General features: G+C 40.3%; 1 protein-coding gene and 1 pseudogene across 4 annotated transcripts in view; one reads left to right on the top strand and one right to left on the bottom strand.

The window, feature by feature from the left end:
* CASK (calcium/calmodulin dependent serine protein kinase) overlaps positions 1 to 22898 on the top strand; it is a 389387-nt gene that overhangs the window by 355861 nt on the left and 10628 nt on the right. For all 3 annotated transcript variants that reach the window (XM_079909891.1, XM_079909890.1, XM_079909889.1), the window contains 4 exons: positions 5981 to 6096; positions 13066 to 13146; positions 13253 to 13333; positions 15961 to 16163. In XM_079909891.1, the coding sequence (XP_079766017.1) occupies positions 5981 to 6096; positions 13066 to 13146; positions 13253 to 13333; positions 15961 to 16163 (481 nt within the window). The remainder of the gene's footprint in view (positions 1 to 5980; positions 6097 to 13065; positions 13147 to 13252; positions 13334 to 15960; positions 16164 to 22898) is intronic.
* Positions 19364 to 20697, bottom strand: LOC307180179 (adenosylhomocysteinase-like; annotated as a pseudogene). Its single transcript has 2 exons — positions 20286 to 20697; positions 19364 to 20254 (listed from the first exon to the last, which is right to left on the bottom strand). The product of its transcript is annotated as an adenosylhomocysteinase-like (transcript).

The following is a 22898-nucleotide window of genomic DNA, read 5'->3' as shown; positions in this document are numbered from 1 at the left end:
TCATGTCTCACCAGTACCTAGAACTCTGAGTCCTCTGGAGGAAGCCTGAGAAATGGCAGGGGGAAAAGCAGATTTGCTTCCTGTTTCCTGTAATGGTAGACTAGGTTATTTGGATCAATCCTCCCACTGGAAAAGAAAAATGAAAAGTGCTACAGAAAATATGTTTTTGAAAATGACCTTAAAAGTACTGAGTAGCTGAAAAGGTATTGGGGAACTCAGTGACCAATTTTTATATGAAAGCCATTAATCAGAGCAGTAAAAATTAGAGTACCAAATTGGTCCATTTTGCCAGGAGGGCATTTCTATTACTAAAAACTTCTCTGCCAGAGGACCAAGGTTAAGACCTAATAAGGCCTGTACAAGTAGGAGAATCTTTTAGGAGACTCATCCCGCATTGTCAGGATCTGCAAAAGGCTATACCCCCAGGTTAAGAGCAAACAGATAAGCATCCCCTCACTGCCCTTCCACACCAGGGGACTGTAGAGAAGGCTGCCTTGTCGGTGAGCAGAGCAAAAGGAAAGCAAAGTTCCCCTGAAAAAATTGTGGCCACTGGTCCACCTTGAATGGATTTGCACCCAGGTACACATAGCCCGGGACAGCCAGGGAAACTCCAGCTATGTGCTTGATGTGAGGTTTCCCCTTTACTAACAGTTCCAAATATCTGTTATAAACAAATGAAAGTCTCTGAAGGAGAACACTTTTATCCTAGGCCTCATCCTAGAGCTCCTCCTGACCCCCCACGTAAACTTTCTTGAGGGCAGTTACCAGCAAGTCAGAATAAGCAGGCGCACATGGAAACCAGTGAGACCTGACAGAAATGAAAGACGCCAGGAACAAACTCAAACCTACTTCATATATTGGAATTAGGAGACAAAGGTTTTTAAACAACTGTGCTTATTAGCAAGCTTTTAAAAATCAGTAAAAGCTTAAAAAAATATCTTCAGAGAAGAGGGGGAAAAAATTTAATGGCATAGCAGATTTGAAAAAGAACCAAAATGAATTTCCAAGGACAAAAAATGCACTAACAAAAACTCAGTGGCCACATGCCTATTAGAATGGCTAAAATTTTTTAAAGTTTTCATCAGGTAAATGGATAAACAAATGATGGCATATGCATACAATAGGATGCTCTTAAGCAATAAAAAGAAATGAACTATTGATAACACACAACAATATGGGTGAAACTCAAAATCATTAGGCTGGGTTTCCAGGCAAAAAAGAGAACATACTGTATAATTCCATTATATAAAATTCCAGAAAATGCAAAACTAATCTACAGTGACAGTGGTTTCCTGGGGATCTGGAGGAGGGAGGGGGGGATTACAGAGGGGCATAAGAAAATTCCTGGGGTGATGAAAATGTTTGTTATCTTGATTGTAGTGATGGTTTCATGGGATGTATTAATGTTTCAAAACTGATGAAATGTTACACTTTATGTTATGTTCAGTTTATTGCAGAAAAACTGAACTCAATAAAGTTGCAGTGACTGTAGAGGGAGACAGGGATTCTAACTAGGATGAAGAGGAAGAGGCCCACTGGGCAGTATGTTCCTTGAGACCACAGTAGGACTCTGGAGGTATAGGAAGGCATTCCCAACTGAGGGGGAAAAGCAGAGTCCCTTGTTGGAAAAGTGAATTGGTCTCTAGAATGTCGATGGACGTGTAATACTAATGAGAAAGATTTGAAACAATACTATCAGCCAGACCCAGAAGCTTTGTTCAGATGTGTTGCTACCAAGTCATATTTTTCACATCCTGTAGATGAGAAATCAATTTTTTTGGACCCAAATACCTTACCTTATTTATCCTTGCTAAATCTCATCTTGCTTGACAAGGCCCATCAGTCTAATCCTCTGATACGATTTAAGTCCCTGAATCTGTCATCCCTTCCCTTGCCTACTAGATCCTCATCCAAGTCAGCAATAAAATGTTAAACATGTGTTTGAAATTTCCTTCCAGGTTGACCTAAATTCTAACACAGTTTCCTTGCACATACTGAGCTAAAAGAAATAACATTCATTTCCTGAGTGCCTAGTAAAAATCAGTATCATTCCTCTGTCATTACACCACATGTGGCCACACCACAAATTTTTACTGGGAACTTCTTTTTCTTAAAGTTTTTAAGCTGAAAAACATTTATTATAAGATACTCTGTACACTATAACGTAAGCTTCATGAGGTCAGGATTTCATCTCTTTTAACCTGTCAAAAATTCCTCAGTTCTGTTTATGTTTCCAAAGATCCTGTGCCTCACAGAAGCTGTATTTATGACTGACAGCACATATTGGCTTGAACTGGAAGAATTCCCAAAGCAAAGGTTTCATCAGCCTCCTCTCTATGCCACTTAGGTAATATATGGAGATTGACTTTGTTGCTGTTACTGAGAGTTCACAGTATTTCCCAATAAATGTCTTTCTCCTAACCAAAAATAAAGAAATAAATATAAATAAAGCCCTCAAAGATCAAGAGAGAGAAAGAGACATGGAGGAAAGACTCTTTAAGAAAGTAGAAAAGAACACGTCCCAACTCATTTCATGATGCCAGCATTACCCTAATACCAAAGGTCCATAAAGGCAAAAGAAAACTACAGACCCATATCCCTCATGAGCACAGATGTAAAAATCCTCAGCAAAATATTAGCAAATTGAATCTAACAATATATAAAAAGGATATACATCTTGACCCAGTAGAGTTTGTACTGGGAATGAACAGCTGGTTCAACATTGGAAAACCAATCAACCTGATTCACCATATTAACAGACTAAAGAAGAGAAATCCACATGGTCATAGCCATAGGTGCGGATTTTAAAATTCAACATCCATTCATGATTAAAACTCTCACAAACTGTGAATTGAAGGGAACTTCCTTAAACCTGATTGAGAGTATCTACAATAAACCTACAGCAAACATTATTGGAAGGGAAAAAAAATATAACAGGTGATATGATTCTGTGTAGAAATTCAAAGGAATCTATAGATAAACAATTAGAATTAATGAGAGTTTAGCAAGATGGCTGATGTAAAATCAGTGTACAAAAATCAATATTTCTATTTACAGTAAAAAATGGAAAATAATTTTTAAATACCCTACATAACACCACCTGCAACACCATAATACTATAAAGTACTCTTGCAAAAAAAATAGAACTTAAGTTTGATTAGGCCTCTAGATCTAATTAGCTATTTGCAGGAAATGCAAAAGACAAAGAGACTTACTGAAGACACCACAGGGGTGAGATCAGAAACTATAGGACAAACAACCAGTTTCTGCAACAAATAATTTGCAAGAAGAAAAGGGAGAGAGGGAAGGAGGGGGAACCTATAGGTTTAAAGGGAATTTAAGAATATTTAAGGAAGAAATGATACAAACTTGGATTTTTTTCAAAGTAATCTTAGGGTGGGTAGGTTGTAAATAAAACAAAATAAGCCATGAGTTAATAAATGTTGAAGCTGGGTTGTAGATATTTGGGGTTCATTACACTATTCTCTACTCTTGTATATGTTTGAATTTTTCAGTATTACAAATTTTTAAAATACCATTTATAAGTTTTTTAATCAACAACCTAGGAACAAACCTAATAAAGTTGTTCAAGACATTTAGAGGATAAACTATAAAACTTACTGAGACATTAAAGAAGACCTAAATAAATGGAAAGACATACTGTATTCAGGGACTAGAAGACTCAATATTGTAAATATTGTAAAGATGTCTATTCCTCCCAGATTGATTCATAGATTCAATTCAATCCCAACCGTTTTGAAATTGACAAGCTAATTTTAAAGTTTTCAAGGAAATGCACAGAATCAGGAATAGTCAAGATGCTCTTCTAGAAGCATAAGGAGGGAGGCCTTGCCCCACTGATGCCAAGATTTATTATAAAGCTGTAGTAATTAAGACAATAAGGTATGGGCTTAGAGATGCTCAAATAGACCCATTGAAGAGAACCCCTGAACACTCTCATACATAAATAGTCACTAGTGAGGAATGAATAGACTTTTCCATAAGTTGTGCTGGGGCAATTGGTTATCTATTAGGGAAAAAATGAGAGAAATTGGACCCCTGACTTCACACCACATACAAAAATCAGTTCCAGTGTATTAAAAACCAAAACATGAAAGACAAAACTATAAACCCTTGAGAAGATAATATTGGAGAATATCTTTAGGGACAAGGAAGGATTTCCTAAAAAAGATATCAAAAATATTTCCCATAAACGAAAACATTGCTAGATTTGACTAAATTAAAACTAATAAGTTACATTCATCAAATACCATGAAAAGATTAAAAAGGCAAGCCACAGAGTGGAAGAAGATACCTCCAACACATATAACTAACAAAAGTGTAATATTCACACCATATAAAGAATTCCTACAAATCAATGAGAAGAAGACAACTGGATAGGAAAGTGGTCAAAAGATTTGAACAGGCCCTTTACAAAAGAGGAAATCCAATAGCCAATAGCATATAAAAGGTGCTCAATCTCATTAATAATCAGTGAAATGCAAACTCAAAACACAGTGTTATTTCATTACTCGTCCACCATGATGGCTAAAATTATAGACTGATAATAACAAGTGTTCACATGGAAGTGGAACAACAAGAACTCTGTACTGCTGGTGGGAATGCAAATCAGTACAATCTCATTGTAAAACAACTCGTCATTTTCAATAGCATTGTATGGCATTCTGATAGTCATTTTGGATTCTCCTTATATGTGGCTCACTCGGGCACCCCACATTGGCCCACAAGCAAAGTCATTAAGTAAGCAAAACCTTCTGTGGTAATATCTTGAAAGGCAAGTACTTGCTTAGCCTAAACCTAAGAGAGCAACTTTTTTTATTATTATTATTTTAAATTTTTGGCTGCGTTGGGTCTTTGTTGCTGCGCACGGGCTTTCTCTAGTTGTGACGAGTGGGGGCTACCCTTCGTTGTGGTGCGCGGGCTTCTCATTGCAGTGGGTTCTAGGCGTGTGGGCTTCAGTAGTTGTGGCACATGGGCTCAGTAGTTGTGGCTCACGGGCTCTAGAATGCAGGCTCAGTAGTTGTGGCACAGGGGCTTAGTTGCTCTGCAGCATGTGGGATCTTACTGGACCAGGGCTCGAACCCATGTCCCCTGCATTGGCAGGCAGATTCTTAACCACTGTGCCACCAGGGAAGTCCTAAGAGAGCAACTTTTTAACAACATTTATGTATATGTTACTAATGCTGAATACTGTAATTATGTAGAACAAAATTATGATTTTTCTGAATGTAATTTTTACTTTGGATTTAATCATAGCTTTTTTTTTCCTACCTAGAATCTTCAAGTAGTAGTAGTACCATTTATTAGGCATCTACTGTGCCTGCCACTGTGCTAGGGATATTATTTACATTTTTTGTTATAATTCTTTACAACAGCCATCCAAGAGGCTCCAAGAGATTAAGGAACTTGCCAATAGAATGCACCGCCTAAGAGCATGGGCTCTGGTGCCAGACTGTCCTCACCCTCCCACTTTATTAGCTGTGTGATTGGGACAAATTAATTAACCTCTCAGTCCTTTGATCCCCTCATCTGTAAAACGGTGACATGATTTCACGTGTTGTTAGAAAGATTAAATGAGTTAATATATGTAAACTTCCTAGAAAAGCACCTAACACTAAATTGATAAAAGCTAGTAAGTGATAGAGCCAGGATTCAAATCAGACCTGTCTCAACTCAAAATCCCACACTCATTCCACTGTATTTCATGACTATATGTTTAGACTTTTCATCTGTGTTATCAGTTAGTATATATTCAAGTGATACAATGTTATTTTCGTATAAGCCTGCATTTTTAAAACCTTTCTAGGAAATTGTCAAGGAGCAGCCTTTATCTGAATGATTTGAAAAGTTTGTGAGGAGTTTGTTCACGCAGGTTCATGTAAACTCTTCAAATGACTGGTTTTCCTCTTTTATCAGCATAAAACTATACATTAGTTTTTTTCTTTTCTTTGTGTGCTAGGCGAGTCGCTTGCATTGCCATGGAGAAGACCAAACAGGAGCAGCAAGCCAGCTGTACTTGGTTTGGCAAGAAAAAGAAGCAGTACAAAGATAAATATTTGGCAAAGCACAATGCAGGTAGGGAAAAGTACGACTTACTGAGACCGGTTAAACATCTCAAAGACTGAAGTAGATGTAACATCTCAATTCCGTCTTCAGAGTTCTCTATCAAAAAAAATTTCACCATATGAGATCATCAGCTTGCAAAAACTTTAAGAATCCCTTACCTTCAATTATTATGTTGGTTATTTGCCAAATATTTTACAGAGCTATACTTTATAGGAAGAAAATGCTATTTGGAAACAGTACTCTCTGGAACTCAAAGAACCCACTACATTAAGTCCTCCCCTGAGAAATGAGAGACTGAGAGTTTGCTGAATTGCCAGGATTCTTGCCTCCTTGCTGAGATTGGCCTTGAGCAAATACCCTCACTCCTGGCTCCTCTCTGGCCCTTGGACATGGCCCTGTGCCACATTTCTAAGGGCAAAGGTGCGCTCTTAACAGAGAGCTGTGCTGCAAATGGTTCAGTGATTGATCTGAAAGAGTGCAAATGACATTAGATAGATACTAACTTAATTTGGTCAGTTCCTGTCACTAGTCTTCTTCCTTCATGGTATTTCTTAGCCCCTAAAAGACCAAGAACATTATCTTGGCCTACCTTTCATGGTATGTTTGTCTATATGGAAGCTTGCATTCAACTTAAGTCAAAATATTCACTCATTTGCTAAGAACTGAAATGAATACCAAAAAAAGCATGCTCTGTCGTTGCAGTAGAATTCCCAGAAGACTCACAGGATGTAACTTAACGAAAAGGCATGATGATGTAGGGTGGGATTTACTTATTTTCAATAACTTCTTAATATGACTCCTTTTATAAGGAACTTCTTGCACTTCTGAGGAAGTGCAAGCCCCAACATTGGCATTAGATTAGTTCCCAAGGTTTCAGAAATAACTCCAAACTTCAAACATATGGCAAAGAAAATCAAGTGAATGCTATCATGCACACCCAGTTTGACAGTATAATATTTCTGACAGATATGAAATGCATTTCCCTCTGGAGAACGTTATATTTTATTAGTATTCACTAGGAAAAATTATTTTGAAACTCTGAATGATTCATTTCTTGATCAGAGAGTAAAAGTAAACATTTTGAAGTATTGTATAATGTGGAATGAATGTGAGTGACCACATGGCTTAATTTTAAATGGTTCAGTTAAATGCGGAAATCTTTCCCATCATGATAGCTACAGTGTGCCACATTTTTATTTCCAATAAAAGGTATCATTTCTGGTTATATACCACTATAGAGCACTAGTCTGATAATGGCTATTTTTGTTTTATAAAGAGAAGAAATATTCAAAGTAGATTAGTTAAATATAATTAGTTAAAACTAATTGTAAATGCTCCAGTAGTACTATTTGAAGAAATTCACTGTAGTAGCAGCAGAATGTTGTTTAACATAAAATGTCAGTGGTTATTGCCAGGTCTCCATAATCACCTTTATTTCCATCAGCTTCTAACAGGCTCAGAAGGTCTGTTGACATTACATATATATGTATAACCTTGTAATTTTTACAGTGATTTTAAATGATATATAGATGGCATTAAAATTAATTTAAACGTAGAAAAGCAAAGAAATGGCCCATAAGGCTGTCAATTCATCCTTAGCTTTTTATATTCTACTGATGGAAGGCATGTAGACATGAGTATCCAATTTGCCAACTCTCTTTAATTTAGCTCTGAGGAAAAATAAGAAGCCAGTTAATTGAAAAACTAGACTCTCTAAATGCTGACAAAGAGTCTGTTGAATCATTCACTTGAGAATTTTGCCAGAGAATCAGCATCCTATCTGGTGGCCAGTGTTTTCCAGAGTTAACTTTTTCCATTCTTTGACCACTGGAGCACCACTGATCTTCCATTGTTCCTGTTCTCTCTGATTCATCACAAGTGGTGCTTGGTAGTCCTGCAAACGCACCTGTAAGCTTAACAGCCAGCCCAAGCTAGGACCAGAAGCTAGCACACCTGTGTATCCATGCACCTTTGGCAAATCACTTGGCTCCTGTGGGCCTCAAAACGAGGGAACTGGGTTAGTCAATAAAGGATATCTTTTCTAATTCTAAAGTTCAGTGGATCTCAGGTTATTTCATCACTGGGCCTGATAAATGGATATCATTTAATGAAGCCAAGTACTCATTTGCTGTCCCTTATCTTAAGCTTTAGCTCTGGTAAACATTGCCCATTATGTTTGAAGGCTATATCACCCTTGCTAGAGAAGGCAGGAACCTCATAGAAATGGAATAGAATTGCTTTTTCTCTGTCGTCTTTAAACACAACACCTCCTATCCAAAACCATGGATCTATCTAAGTTCTTGTAAACTTAAAACTAAGAGGAGACCCACCACTTCTTTGTTATCCACAACATCTTCCTAAGCAGTGGTCTTCCGGGCCTCAGAGCCTTCCTCATGCTCACAGTTCCTTCTGCATGTCAGTATTTGTCACTGCCTGAGAGCCTCCTTTGATAGAAAATCTGAGCTTTTTATAAGGTCCTTGCAGGGCCACTCAAGTTTCTGTACAGAACTTGTGTTTAGGCTCATTTGTGACTGTCTAGTCAGAATGTCATTGTTAGGATTCCCACCCGCACAAAATCATCACTCATGAGCTCTCCTACTAGTTTTTCTGGTCTGGAGAAGATGGCTGGCTTTTTCCCTGGACTTTCTAGAATATGCTGCCTGGCATGTCCTTTCTGCCACCATCTCTTCAGCATTCTTCCCCATCACCAGCCAACTCTTACATTTTGTTAATTATAAAGACCAGAAGAACCATTTACTTACTGACTACCTTGCCTTTACAAGAGATGAAATTGTCAGGAAGGAAAGTCAAGTATTTTATCAGCTGTTCTGCTTTTAGCTATGATGAAAGTTTATCCTAATATGTGGCATTGCCTACATAAAGAATTGCTCTAAAAGAGAGAAACACATACTGTTGACCTCCATTGGGAAGGCAAATGCTTTGAGAACTTTGAAATACCATATTCTTTAATACCAAGAACTAGCCAAATGGGTTCATAGGCCACAAATCCAACTATGTTTCTGAAAGGTGTCTTCTGACTTATTCAAAAGTCGATTGTAAAATACAGTGGGGGAATCATCCCGTAGTCCTCAGTAAATTAAAATAAGGGCCATTGGGATTAACATATACACACTACTATATATAAAATAGATAACCAACAAGGACCTACTGTGGAGCACAGGGAACTACACTCAATATTTTGTAATAACCTATAAGGGAAAAGAATCTGAAAAAGAATCTGAATCACTTTGCTGTACACCTACCTGAAACTAACACAACATTGTAAATCAACTGTACTTCAGTTTTTTAAAAATGCAACTGATTTTTATACATTGAAAAATAAGTAATTTTTAAAAAATAAAATAAGGGCATATGTTTTGTTTCCTGCTTCAAATCTTTGAGAATTCAGCAGCTATTGTTGACAAGATCCAAACCTTATCATTAAATTCTGAAGTTGTTTACATTTGTAGTAAAAATAAAGGATGAGAACTTTATCAATATCTAGAACTGATGGAAATGATAAAATACTAGAATTAATTATTTCCATTTATGTCACCAGGAAATTCTACATGTCTAGTTAAAGCAGAATTCTGTTCAAATTGTTGCCTACCTCTCACATTATATAGTGGCAGTCTATTAGCTGAATGTGACCCATAAATAAATTTTATTTTTCCCATATACACACGGTGTTTAAAATAATCTTAATTAGTTATCACATTTGAAAATCAAATATTTAACATAAAATCTGGGTTTCTGCCTTTCCTTGAAAGAACAGAGGATGTGGTAACATTAAGCCCACTTTACTCGGCCCAGTGTTACCGTGTACAATGGCTTATCTAAGTGGAGGTTTGTACAGTATTTGAAGATACTAGTATACTTCAAAGCTACTTTGAAGATAGCTTTTCCAACTGAGATATGGAATCAATGTTAAAGGCTTATTTATGGAAAAGATTCTACTGGAGAACAGGTATCTAAATACTCAAAAGTGTCATGAACATTGAGTAGCTTACCAGGAAGTCAGGACAATATGCCAGACAGTATTTCTGAAGCCTTGGGAATAGATTTGATTATGGTGTGTGTAGTGTTTACAGCAAATGCATTTTCTGCAATGCATGAAAGACTTTTAGCCACATAAATTTGATGCAAAAAGTATTGTCATGCTTCTAGAAGAACTATACTCTTTGAGGCACTAAGATTCCTCAGCCCTAGGACTTCCAAAATCAATTTAAGATCAAGTTATTAATGTAAACCTTTTTTAAAACTCTTCATTGATTCATTTTCTTTTAATGTTAGAGCCCTGAGCAGTGGTATTTAAATATCCTGAGAAACTCCATTTACATACACACATACAAACATAGAGGATTTCTACAATACCATTCATAGGTGTGTTTAAATTATGTTTAATACCACAAATTAGTACTGTTGACTTTAAAAAGCTATTATTTTTGTTTTCTTTAATACAGAGAACTCTAAAGACGACAAAAAGTGGCCCATAATCTCACTGCCCTGTTGACATTTTTTTAATAGTAAAAGTAATAGGCACATGTGATTAGAAAAGATACAGAATGAAAAGCAAAAGGCTTCCACACCTACACTCCCTGAAGAAGGTTTCTTGTAACTATTCCCAGACAAAATTTGTATGCATATGCTAGTATATAAAACCCACTGGCTTTTATATAAGGATATTGTTGAATTTTTATTAAAATGAGTTTGTTTCTTAATGTGATTTATTTGCCTCATGTTTAGAATATTGCATGGTAAAGTTTCTTTTGTGCATATTATACTTTTATTTTACTAATATATTAAAAGCCATATTTCAATGACCCCTGTACATTTTTCATGCTGTCTTACTCCCAATGGCCTCTGTGCATGTAAGTAACCTGTTGAGTGACTGTGCCTCTTTGTTTTTGACGGTTTCCTTTCATTAAGTCCCTTTTTTTAAATCAGCAAACAACTTAAAACCTTTAAAAGTTCAGTCTCTAAGTGTTCTCCTTATATTCTTTGTATGTCATATTTTAAAATATCCTTTTTTATTGTTTCTCCACCCTATGAGTACGTGATGATTTCATTTAGACCGGAGTACCCTCTTCATGCTACTCATATATGGTTAAGATACTGATGTGTAACATATCTGTTCATTTGTCATGTTGATTGTTGATATCTAACTCATTCTTATGTGTTTGAAAAAAATGACTTAATTCAGTAGGATTGGAGTCAGGGCTCTGTAGAGGGAAAGAGATGTGTATACCATTCAGAAAACTTGTGTCATCATCTTGCTCTTTTGTGAGATGCTTGATTATTTCTATATAATAAAATATATCAGCTTGTTGATGGACCTCTTTCATAAGCATACTTTTCTTGACGAAAATATCACTCAGAGGGCAATAGGTATAAAAAGCAATGCCGTAAGCTCTCCTGCTTTTATTTTTGCAACTCTTCGTCGCTCCATTACCACTGCAGCATGACTAGCTAGCTCCGCCACGCAGACAGCCTCATGTTCATTTTGATTTTCTGAATCTGCCATTAAAGCATTTTGTGGTTTTTAGCTGTTGCTAGAGAATATGCTTTTAAGTCTTTTAGTCAACGTTTATGCAATCAAGTTATCAAAAAAAATGCACAAATACCCATTAACATGCACTAACCCTTATTTTAACATATTGTATTTCTTTTTTTTTTAGTATTTTGGGAATGATACTTTTGTTCGTTTGTTTCTGATCTGTTGCATTCCAGAGTATCCTATTTTGCATTTTAAGGTTCTTTGCTACTGGGAAGAACACAAATGTTAAGGACTGAGCTGATATTCAAAGCATTTGGCCATATTGTTTCAGGGAGTAGAAGCTTCTCTTAATGATTGACTGAAGCATCTCAGATTCCTCTATTACACCATGGAATCAATTTCATGGAATTTATTTCAACCCCTCTAAAATCCAGAGCTTATTCAATATTCTTTTAAAAAAGAAATTTCAGTGTGTGCCTGACAACATATGGGTAGTACCACACAGAAAAATATTCTGGGAAACATAGACACGTGATTTTAGCCTTCTTGTGAGAATTTTCAAATGTGTTGTGAGAATTGGACTACCTTAAACTTCGACAGGAACGGTCATCCTCTTGGGAAAGTTTTTGTAATAGTTTTGTGAAGAGGCAGGTTTCCAAAAAACATTTTTTAAAGCGTTTCTTCTCAGTCTGTAATGATTAGAGAACTCCCCTTTTGCAAAAGTTTCCAAGCTCAGACTCTGCTTCATGCTTCTTCCCATTCTGTCCATCCTAACTTACTTATTACCACACACAAGCTGACAAAGTTTGGGGCCCAGGGAAGCATGTTCCCCTACTTACATACCCAAGACTTTCCATTGAATGGATAGCTGGGTTGCAATAAAACTTGTGAGATGCTCATTTCCAAAGCGTGTGGAATCATAGTTGCAAAACTTGACTTTGAAGGAAATCTAGCATGCTACCTTCAGCAACTCTGTTGAAAGAAAGAACCATCAAGTTAAAGACCAGCTGTCCATGCATCTCTCATCCATCCCTAGAAATAATCTAGCTGGCCTCTTTCTTGGTTAACTTTAGTTGCATTCATGTTGGTCACTGTCTGCAGACTTTTTCTTTTTAGTATTGCTGATTTCTTAGAATTGCAAAAATATGAACAGCATGTTGTTTTGAATGAATTCATATGATTTGTTGGATACTGCATGAAAAGATATGCAGTATCTTTTACAACTGGACTTTTATGCATGTGCTCAACATATCTTTGGATGACCCTGGTTCTAAAGTGCATTTTCATGGGCTTAAAAATGAAATTTTCTCCCAAAAGGTTATATGACTTAAATTACATGTAAGCTATATATTGTAAGTTGGATCCATATTTTTTAAGACATGGCTTTACTATAATTTTGGTTTTGCCAGTAAAATTATAATTTACATACATGAAATATTCCTTCTGTAAATTTATATTCTTTCTAAATCTTTGCATTTTAGTGTTTGATCAATTAGATCTTGTTACATATGAAGAAGTAGTAAAACTGACAGCATTCAAAAGGAAAACACTAGTCTTGTTAGGTAAGTTTAACTGCATAAGTGGCTTTCTTATTTTCATCTTCAAAACAGTTTATGAATATTATTAACAATTATCAATTTTTAACTTCCTTTTTAAAAAATGACATAGGTGCGCATGGTGTTGGGAGAAGACACATAAAAAACACCCTCATCACAAAGCACCCAGACCGGTTTGCGTACCCTATTCCACGTAAGCAATGTTTCACTCTCCTTTAAGTATATTTTTCCTAGTACTTTTCTAATCTTGTAATTTACATATTTTTTCTGATTACATAAGTAATAACTGTTCATTATAGGAAATTTGGAAAGTCCAGAAAAGAACAAAGAAGAAAATGAGTTAACAGTTAATCCCAACCTCACTCTCAATATTTTATTGTATACCCTTCCAGGCTTCTCTTGGTGCAAACACGTCGTGTGTGTGTGTGTGTGTGTGTGTGTGTGTGTGTGTGTGTGTGTGTGTGTGTGTGTGTGTGTGTGTGTGTGTGTGTGTGTGTGTGTGTGTGTGTGTTGTTATCATTGTTGTCGTTTAACAAGACTGAGCTCGTTCAGTCTATTTGTAATCTAATTTTTCCAACAATATGCCACAAATGTTACCCAGATGAATTATTCTTCAGAAAAATAGGTTTTAATGATAGTATAATTTTCTTTGATATAACAATATTTTCCTTAATCTGTACCTAAATTCTTGACTTTTATCACTTTTAAAACCCAATGTGCTATCCATTGTTTATTGTAAAGAATTTTAACTCTGTAATATTTTTATTCCCCTTATTTTCTATATCTTATCCTTAACCTCTTGTCTTCTTTGTTTCCTCAACTACAAAATGAAGTAATTCCAGGAAAATAAAGAGGATTTGAGATCATATGAACACTTAGCAGATACTGGATAGATAATAGCCATCTTGCTACCATCATTTTATTTTATTTTTTATTATTATTATTATTATTCCAAAGTTTAAAATTTGAATCCCAAAAGCTTTTTAGCAGTTAGAGCTTTGTTCGGGGTGGGAAGAGCTAAAGGAGAATGATTTTTAAGAGCAACAGGAGAGTGAATTCCCTGGCGGTCCAGTGGTTAGGACTCTGCGCTTTCAACTGCCGAGGGCCCGGGTTTAATCACTGGTCGGGAAAAAGAGCAATAGGAAAAAATGGGAAGATTGGCTCCATCCTGTAGGGCCCTCCAATGCCATGTCAGCACCATTTACTGTTTTCTCTACATCCCAGAGAGCTGTGAGGCTTCATAAGACCACTCTCATCCCAGAACCCTGTCTGATTTACTCAAAAAAGAAATTCATCAAATATTCTTTCAGTTGGTACCACTGGAGTTTTCTAGTAAAACGCTTTAAAATGTTCTTTTAATTCTCTTTATGTCTAGATCATGAATACAGCAAGCTTCACTAACATTTAGTTTCTTCTTGATCACATAAGCAATTGAACTTCCATGTTATTAAATGGCCAATTAACTAGCTTGGTTTTAAAGTGTGTTACTGCTGACCCCAATCATGTCTACTTGCTGTAATATTTGACCCTGGGTGTATACATAGCGTATGTTTACCTACCGAAATGACCGAAGATAGGACAGCATCAACATAGTATGCTGTTTCTTCAGCTTTTCATGTGCCTGGAGAAAGGGTTCTTCTTTAAAACATCCACATTTTGATGTCCATGAGCACTTGGCAGTTCTACAGTCTAGCTGGGGCAGGAGAGGGGAAACTCCCCCTGGGTTTGGACTCATGTACAACAAAGAATAGCATGAATTTGTTCTTGCTCAAAAAAGGAAAGAAGCAAAGGGAGAAAGAAAACTAAAACTGCTGTTCCTGGCTTGTCTAGAAAAACATTTCCTAAAGTGTGTTTTGCAGAATCCTGGTCCTATTAGTATCCCACAGAACTAGGACTTATTGGCAGATATTTTAGTATACACTCGCTTAGGTCAGGGGTCAGCAAACCTTTTCTGTAAAGGACTAAACAGCAAATATTTGAGGATTTGAAGGCCATATGGTCTCTGACACAACTGCTCAACTCTGCCATTGTGAAAGCAGCCACAGACAATATGTAAACAAATGAGCATGGCTCTTTTCCAATAAAACTTTATTTACAAGAACAGACAGTGGGCCGTATTTGGCCTACAGGCCCTAGTTTGCCAATTCCTGCTTTAGGTCTTTCCTAACTATTATGGCCATATCTGGCTATGGCCATTATATTTTCAATATGGTATCCCTTTTGCTGTATCCTGACATTCTCCTTTTGCATGATGCTGTATACCAGCACTGTTCAATAGAACGTTCTCTCATAATGACAGCATTAGACATCTGCACTGTCCAGTACAGTAGCCATTAACCACATGTGGGTATTGAACCCCTGAAATGTGGCTAGTGAGACTGATGAACTGAATTTTTAATTTTATTTAATTTTAATTTACTTAAATTTAAATAACCATATGTGGTTTTCCATTTTTTTAAATTCTTCTTGTTTCCTTCTCTTAAGACCTAACTGCATTAAGGCATAGAGTGAGTTATGTTAACCCTGGGTCATTTAGTGTCTTTCCCCTGTGGTGACCCATGAAGGGATGAAATAGATCTCACCTAAACACAGAAAGATTCACCAAACCAAACAACTAACCAACTACTGTGGTCCGATGTCACATAAACAAATATGACTTCTAGAATTTAGTTCTACAAAGCTACTGGGGGTGGGAACAGGGCATGAGACATACTACAGAATCCATAGCTTTTAAGAGGAGATTGAGTCTGGGTAGGTCCATTGGGAGCATCAGCTCATAAGCTCAGCCTTTTAAACCTCTCTTGACATGTAACTTTGCAGACACCACCAGACCTCCAAAGAAAGATGAAGAAAATGGAAAGAACTATTACTTTGTATCTCATGACCAAATGATGCAAGACATCTCTAATAACGAGTACCTGGAGTATGGCAGCCACGAGGATGCAATGTACGGGACAAAACTGGAGACCATCCGGAAGATCCATGAGCAAGGGCTGATCGCAATACTGGACGTGGAGCCTCAGGTAATGCCTAGCCAACCCTGGCGCCCTGTCGTCCTGCCTGCATGCTAAGCTCAGGTTCTGAAATGAAAAATGGCATCAGAACATCACAGGTCACATAATAATTGAATAGTAAGCTACAGGAAAGTATCGGCAATGAAGGCACCATGAGCTAACCGTCTAGAATGCAAGCTGACTAATCGTTGCACTCAGGGCACACACAGTGTATTTAAGAAGTAGAGACTGTTCTCTTATGAGATTCGGTATACTCAGAAGCTCGATAAAGTGCCCAGTCGGGTCTGTGCCTGCCAGAAATCCTACAGGAGTCTGACTCAGGATGAGACTCTGGCGCTTTAACACAGCAGCCACCTTTCCTCTCTTGGTACAGCTCACACTAGACCATCAGAGTCTTTGCCAGCATCTTACGTTAATCGCCAGCAAGAAATTTTGATCCTGGGGCCTGGGTCCGAAATACAGCACCAGCTTTATGAATGCAAGCATGAGCGAGCCCCAGGGGATGCCAGGCAGAGCAGGGATAGAGACCCGTGGTGGTTCTTAGCCTCTGCCATCTCTTTACTGAGGGACAATGCCTGACCCTGAGCTAAAACTAGGAGGCATATGGAGAACTTGGAGAGGACTCAGAGCTAGACGCAGAGACGATTAGATGATCTGCAGATAACGTCCTACACTAGAAGCAATAGAAATTGTTAAACTTGAAAAGGAGAAAGCCAAAGGCCTTACATCAAAAATGCTAACAAGCTATTTTTCACCTCTGAGGACAACCTAAGAAGAAGTGGGACTCAAAGCCCAGTAGGAAGGATTTGGGAGTTGTAGACATCAGGGCAGGTTACCAGAGAGGCTTGTGGATGCCCGTGTGACTCCCAGGCCTCCCATTTCTAAGACCAACCTGTACCAAAAATCCCTTATCACTTACAAATAGAATCAGTATACCACCTGCTGAAATGGTAGACCAGCTCCCCTCAAGCAGGCTCCATTTCATCAGAGGGCCTACCTGGCTACCCCAGGCAGGGAAGATCCCTGTTCAAGGGCCACTGTATGAAACTTGGTCTCCTAGCCATCCCCGAAGGGAGGACGGAACCGGCTTAGCCAGGGTCTGTGTGACTTGGGGCCTGATCGCTCAGTTACTTGGCTCCAAGATCCTAACATCAGGGCCAGTGGCTTCACCCATTTCCATGTCACAGCACCTGATGGGGTTCTTGAACTTGGAATCTGGTTAAGGGGCTGGGGAGGAAAGCAACATTAGGGTGAACACTATACAGTTTACTTAACAATGAACTTGGATCTTTATAGAACTAAATATATGATGTGTAATGCAGATGGATTTTTGTTTAACTACTAATCCCTCCTTACTAGGGATTGGAAAAATCTTCTGGCCAGGGGTGGCTAGAGGAAAAGTCTCAACCCTGGTCCTGGTCTTCGACATCCTCTCCTTGGGTTCCACACTGGTCTTCACCTGAACGTCGTTTTCTGCTGGTAGCAATGTCTCTAGCAGTATGCTGGCTGCGGGGCTCCTCAGACCCCCTCTGCATTACCTCAGTCCACTTTCCAGGGCTTTCTGCCTCACCTGCTGCCGCCACCACCGCCGCTATTGCTGCTGCTGCCCCACTCCTGGCGTCCAGCTCTCCCCATGCCCAGCCCAGCCCAGCCATGCACTGCTCTGCACTGCTGAGCGGGAGATACTTCTCTCGGCCTTATCAGGCTGCCCACAGCAGTCACTTTCACGTGTGGCACTGGGCACCAGAACACCCCTCGGCCTGGCCTGGGCATTTTCCCTGCTCCCTGTCTGCTGGAGGGCTCACTGCATTCTTCTCTCCTGCTTCCTCTGTCCCCTCCTCAGAACCGTGATCTCTCGGGAGAGATAGGGATCCTGTTCTCTGCCTGAGCCTCTTAGGGCCCGTGGCCCTGGGGTCAGGTATCACCCGGATCCTGCTCCTCTAGTTGGTCTGCTTGACCACTCTGGTCCCAGGCTCTCCTGCCCAGTGCTCCCAGGCCTAGTCCTGCTCTCACACCGGCCACTGCATCCAGCGGTCCAGCTACAGGTGCCCACAGGCTCTGCACCGCTTGGGCTTCTCTGCCTTCGGCCCACTCTCTCCCCAGGCTGGACAAGGCCCGCACCCTGCCTTCAGGATGCCCGGGGCCATGACCAACTTGCTGTCAGGCAGGTGCTCGTTGCTCCAGGGAGGCTCTCCTCCTTAGGACCTTTTCCCACCCCGGCCCATTTGATTACCTGCTGTACTGTACCTCAGACAGTTTGCCTCAATCAGCGTGTATTAAGTACTTGATACATTCTAAGCATTGTGGCATGAGCTAAGAATACAAATAAGGCAAGCTGGTAAGGGTGAAATTCCTTCCTCAGTGTTCATCAAAAACTCTATGACAGAAGTGCCATGTGGCTTTTTTGTTTGTTTGTTTTTGGCTGTGTTGGGTCTTCATTTCTGTGCGAGGGCTTTCTCTAGCTGTGGCGAGCGGGGGCCACTCTTCATCGCGGTGCGCGGGCCTCTCACTGTCGCGGCCTCTCTTGTTGCGGGGCACAGGCTCCAGACGCACAGGCTCAGTAGTTGTGGCTCACGGGCCCAGTTGCTCCGTGGCATGTGGGATCTTCCCAGGCCAGGGCTTGAACCTATGTCCCCTGCATTGGCAGGCGGATTCTCAACCACTGTGCCAGCGGGGGAGCCCCCCATGTGGCATTTTTAAAAACCCTCTCATTGCTGACACCACTCCCACTCTGTGTGGACCTTAGAAAGCCCCACCTAACACTGGGGTTCAGCTCATTTTTTTTTTGTTAGGCACCAAAATTTTTATTAACCCACCTTCTTGCTCTCTTTTGACATTATAAACCAAATTAATCTCTTTTTGACCCAGAGTTGTGATGGGAACCATCAAGTTACAATGTGCTTTTGCGTTTCTTTGGCCCCTCTCAACCTCTGGCTATCACTTCTCTCGTGCTTTCTTGGCTATCCCTTAACAATATATTCCAACCCCTATGAAATAGGGACTAAAAGTACCAACCTCATGGTTCTGAGGTTTAAGAGAATGCCAAGCACTAAGCCGGGCTCTCAGGAGCATTCAATCGCCAGCAGTTCCTCCACACCCTTTGACATAGCTCCTTCTCATCTGTCATGGGCTGAGGAACCAACGAGCCTGTAAACCAAGAACATAGGTATAAAGTCCATAGGCCAAGTGAGGGCCTGGATGGTAAAGTGCGTGGGCTTTGTGAACACCACTGCCAACTTCCAGCCTAAGGAAGGACTGAGTGAGCGGTTCCAAAACCCCTGAGCTCATGGTTCCCTGTGGGTAACTCCCATGTATCTCTATCATGACCAGGGCTTGAGGAGGGACTTCTCAATTCCCCCTGCCACACTTGGAACAGTATGAGGGATGCAGCAGAGGCCAAAGACTGACTAGCCCCAGGGAGTTGATGGGGAACATTATCAAACCAATCTCAAAGGTGGTGCCATTTGCTCTTGGGGAGGAGAGGTGGGACCCAGGCAAGGACAGCAGCTGGAAGGCAAAGGGCGGGCCTGGTTCTCAATAGCGGTAGTGATCAGGTTTGAAGGGGCCATCACGGGACATGCCCAGGTACTGGGCCTGCTTCTCAGTCAGCTTCACATTCAGCTTGCCCAGGTGGGCTTCAGCCACTGCTTCATCCAACTTCTTGGGCAGAAAGTGGACCCCGACAGGGTACTTGTCTGTTAGAGCTCAATCTGCGCCAGCACCTGGTTGGTGAAGGAGTTGCTCATCACGAAGCTGGGGTGGCCCATGGCGCAGCCCAGGTTGACCAGCCGGCCCTTGGCCAGAAGGATGATGCAGTGCCTGTTCTTCAACAAGTAGCGGTCCACCTGGGGCTTGATGTTCACCTTCTCCACAGCGTTCTCATTCAGCCACTTGACATCAGTCTCCACGTTAAAGTGTCCGATGTTCCACACAATGGCGTCATCTTTCATCTGTTCAAAGTGCCGGCCGAGGATGATGTCGATACAGCCCATGGTGGTGACAAAGATGTTGCCCTCCTGACAGGCCTCATCCATGATGGTAACGTCATAGCCCTCCATGGCAGCCTAAAGCGCGTTGATGGGGTCAATCTCCGTGATGATGACGCGGGCCCATCTTATACAGGTTGTAGACCCCCGTTGTGGTCTCTCCGGAGATGCCTCAGATGCCTGACAAGGAGCTGTGGGTACTTGGTGTGGATGAGGTTGGTGAGGTCACCACCATCGTCCAGAATCATGTTGAGGGGCCCATCCTTGAAGTACAGTATCTGCTCAGTGCACCACAGATACTCCTCGTCCGTTTCACCCTTCCAGGCGTACACTGGAATGCCAGCCTTGACAATGGCAGCTGCTGCATGGTCCTGGGTGGAGAAGATATTGCAGCTGGACCACCGCACCTCAGCACCCAGGGCAATGAGGGTCCCAATGAGGACAGCTGTCTCCACGGTCATGTGCAGGCAGCCGGCAGTGAGGGCGCCCTTCAGTGGTTTGGAGGCCGAGTACATCTCCCACATGCACGTCAGGCCCGGCATCTCATTCTCTGCAAGGTCCAGGGCCTTGCATCCCCAGGCGGCCAGGCTGATGTCAGCGACTTTGTAAGGCAGCTTGTCTGACGTGCTGGCGGCATTTCCGCACAGAGTGATGGACACGGGCGAAGGGGGCCGAGCCTCAGGCTGGGGATAGGCGCGGGGCGGGTGGCGCCGGGCAGGGCCAGCTCATTTAGTTTGTGCCGTCTTAATTAATTTTAGATAGTTGAGTCCAAACCAAACACATGTCTAATTATACTGTATAAGATGTTGTGGCTCAACTTTAAACCTAAGGGACTATCCTAAAGACTTTAAACCAGAAGAAAATGAGTAACCTGGCTTCTTTTAAAATAATGAGAATAGACTGTGTTCCTCTATATTTTGCCAAGCATTAGTACTCCTTACCTAATCCTTGTAACACCGAGCTAGAGACATCAGTATCTACTTTTGAGGATGAAGAAACCAAGGCTTAACGTAATTTTCACTTGAACAGTCTTGGTTTGGATTTGGGGGTTTTTGTTTTGTTTTGTTTTTACAGTAAATCTTGGACTCCTTTCACTGTACCATCCTAGAAGAGTTAACCCTGTTTAATCCTTAAGCTGGTGTGCCTTGTATGTATGTAGTAGTACAATTTAAATCTTTATTTTAACATTTAGAAAAATCTGTAAGGCGGTCAAACCTGAGGAAAGCTATAGAGCTGACTTCTCATAAAGCCATGGCTCAGAAAATAATCTATGTCCCTAAAGCTGGAACTATAATAGCTCCAGTGTGTAATCAAAACAATTTTAGATTTTAATTTTATTCTGATTTGTCCATTTGCAGCATTAAAGAGTTGACAGTAGCAGAATATTTGTGGCTTTGCTTCTGCCCCCAGAGGGAAAGGTTGTCATCAAGGGGTAGGTACAGTCTTGTTAGGAATCTGTGCTTGGAAACAACAGCCATGTTTTAAACTAGAGGCTGTTTTGTGAAGTCAGTTGGCTCTCTTAAGATTGTTTCTGGGGTCACTGTGTTCTTCCTTAAGCCCTTAGACCTTGGTGCAAAATGACTCAGATGCTTGCCCTTTTTAATTTTGCAAAAAAACAGATAAGTCTTAAAGATGTCTGCTTCTTAGATACTTGGTCAAATGAGTTTTTATTCCTTGAGGGTAGTAACCTGACAATTATTGGCCATAGATGAGCCATTAAATCAATTTATCTCCAAAAGAGAACTTTAAATGTTAAATTAATGCTTCTTTGGCTGTTTGAACCCAGTGTATTTTCAGTGATCTTTCTAGACTCTCTCTCCCCTCTCTGGGATTCAGAAAGAGATATTTGCCTGTAAATATTAACAAATTTGTGTCTCATCTTAAAAGTCAAAAAGGAAGTGGTTTTAGAGATCATCTTAAAGCCACCTATTAGTGGCCTGAGGGAGGGGAATCCTTGTGAAGCAATTCCATTTCCTGTTCCTAAACTTCAGGCAAGCTGAGTCTGCACACGCACGCACGCACACACACACACACAAAAAAAAAAACTGGCCCCCACTTGAGACCCATAAGTAGAGCAGAGTATGGGGACAGAGGCCTTCGAGAAAAAAATGAGGACATGTGTGGTGACTCTGCTGAAGATAAGAGGGAGACTAGACAAGAACATCTCAGTCAGGATTCTAGGCATCGTATAATCTTTGAAAGTACAATAATATAGGAGAGAAACTCAAAGCCATGAAAAGGAGGAGGAAGCAAATATATTCAGTACTAACCACAGAGACTACTGTAGTTAGTTACTGTGATAAACATGAAATTTGGCTCTGAACTTCCTGGCAACCAGGACAAAGAGGAGAATGTCACGGATCACATAATTCTCATCTAATAGAAGTATGTCAGTTCTTTCCTTGGAGTTAACTACTAAAGGAATATAACCTGATTCTTAGACATAAGAGGCATTTGGTGGTGTGGTGAGTACAGTCTTCCTGGACAGTCTCATGCAGTAGGTGCAGAATGACCTTCGTGTTTTCGTGGATAAAAACTAAGGGTGTGAATGCCGTGCAGAGAAGGGTAATCCGCAGGGAGCTAACGGTTGCCGAGTCGTGTGTTTTCTGGTGTAGAATAGAATAGCAGGCTAGAACTGAAAATACTCAGAGAATTGGGTGGCTATCAGGCTGCAGTCATTGAGTGGAGAAAAGACCATTTCACGACTGGGGTGGCATTCTCGACTTCATCTGTGGGTTGTGGCTGTGTGGACTTCCAT

The sequence above is a fragment of the Stenella coeruleoalba genome (assembly GCF_951394435.1).
Source record: "Stenella coeruleoalba genome assembly, chromosome: X".
NCBI lineage: Eukaryota > Metazoa > Chordata > Mammalia > Artiodactyla > Delphinidae > Stenella > Stenella coeruleoalba.
The sequence above is the reverse complement of the archived record's forward strand: the minus strand, read 5'-3'. Positions and strand labels throughout refer to the sequence as shown.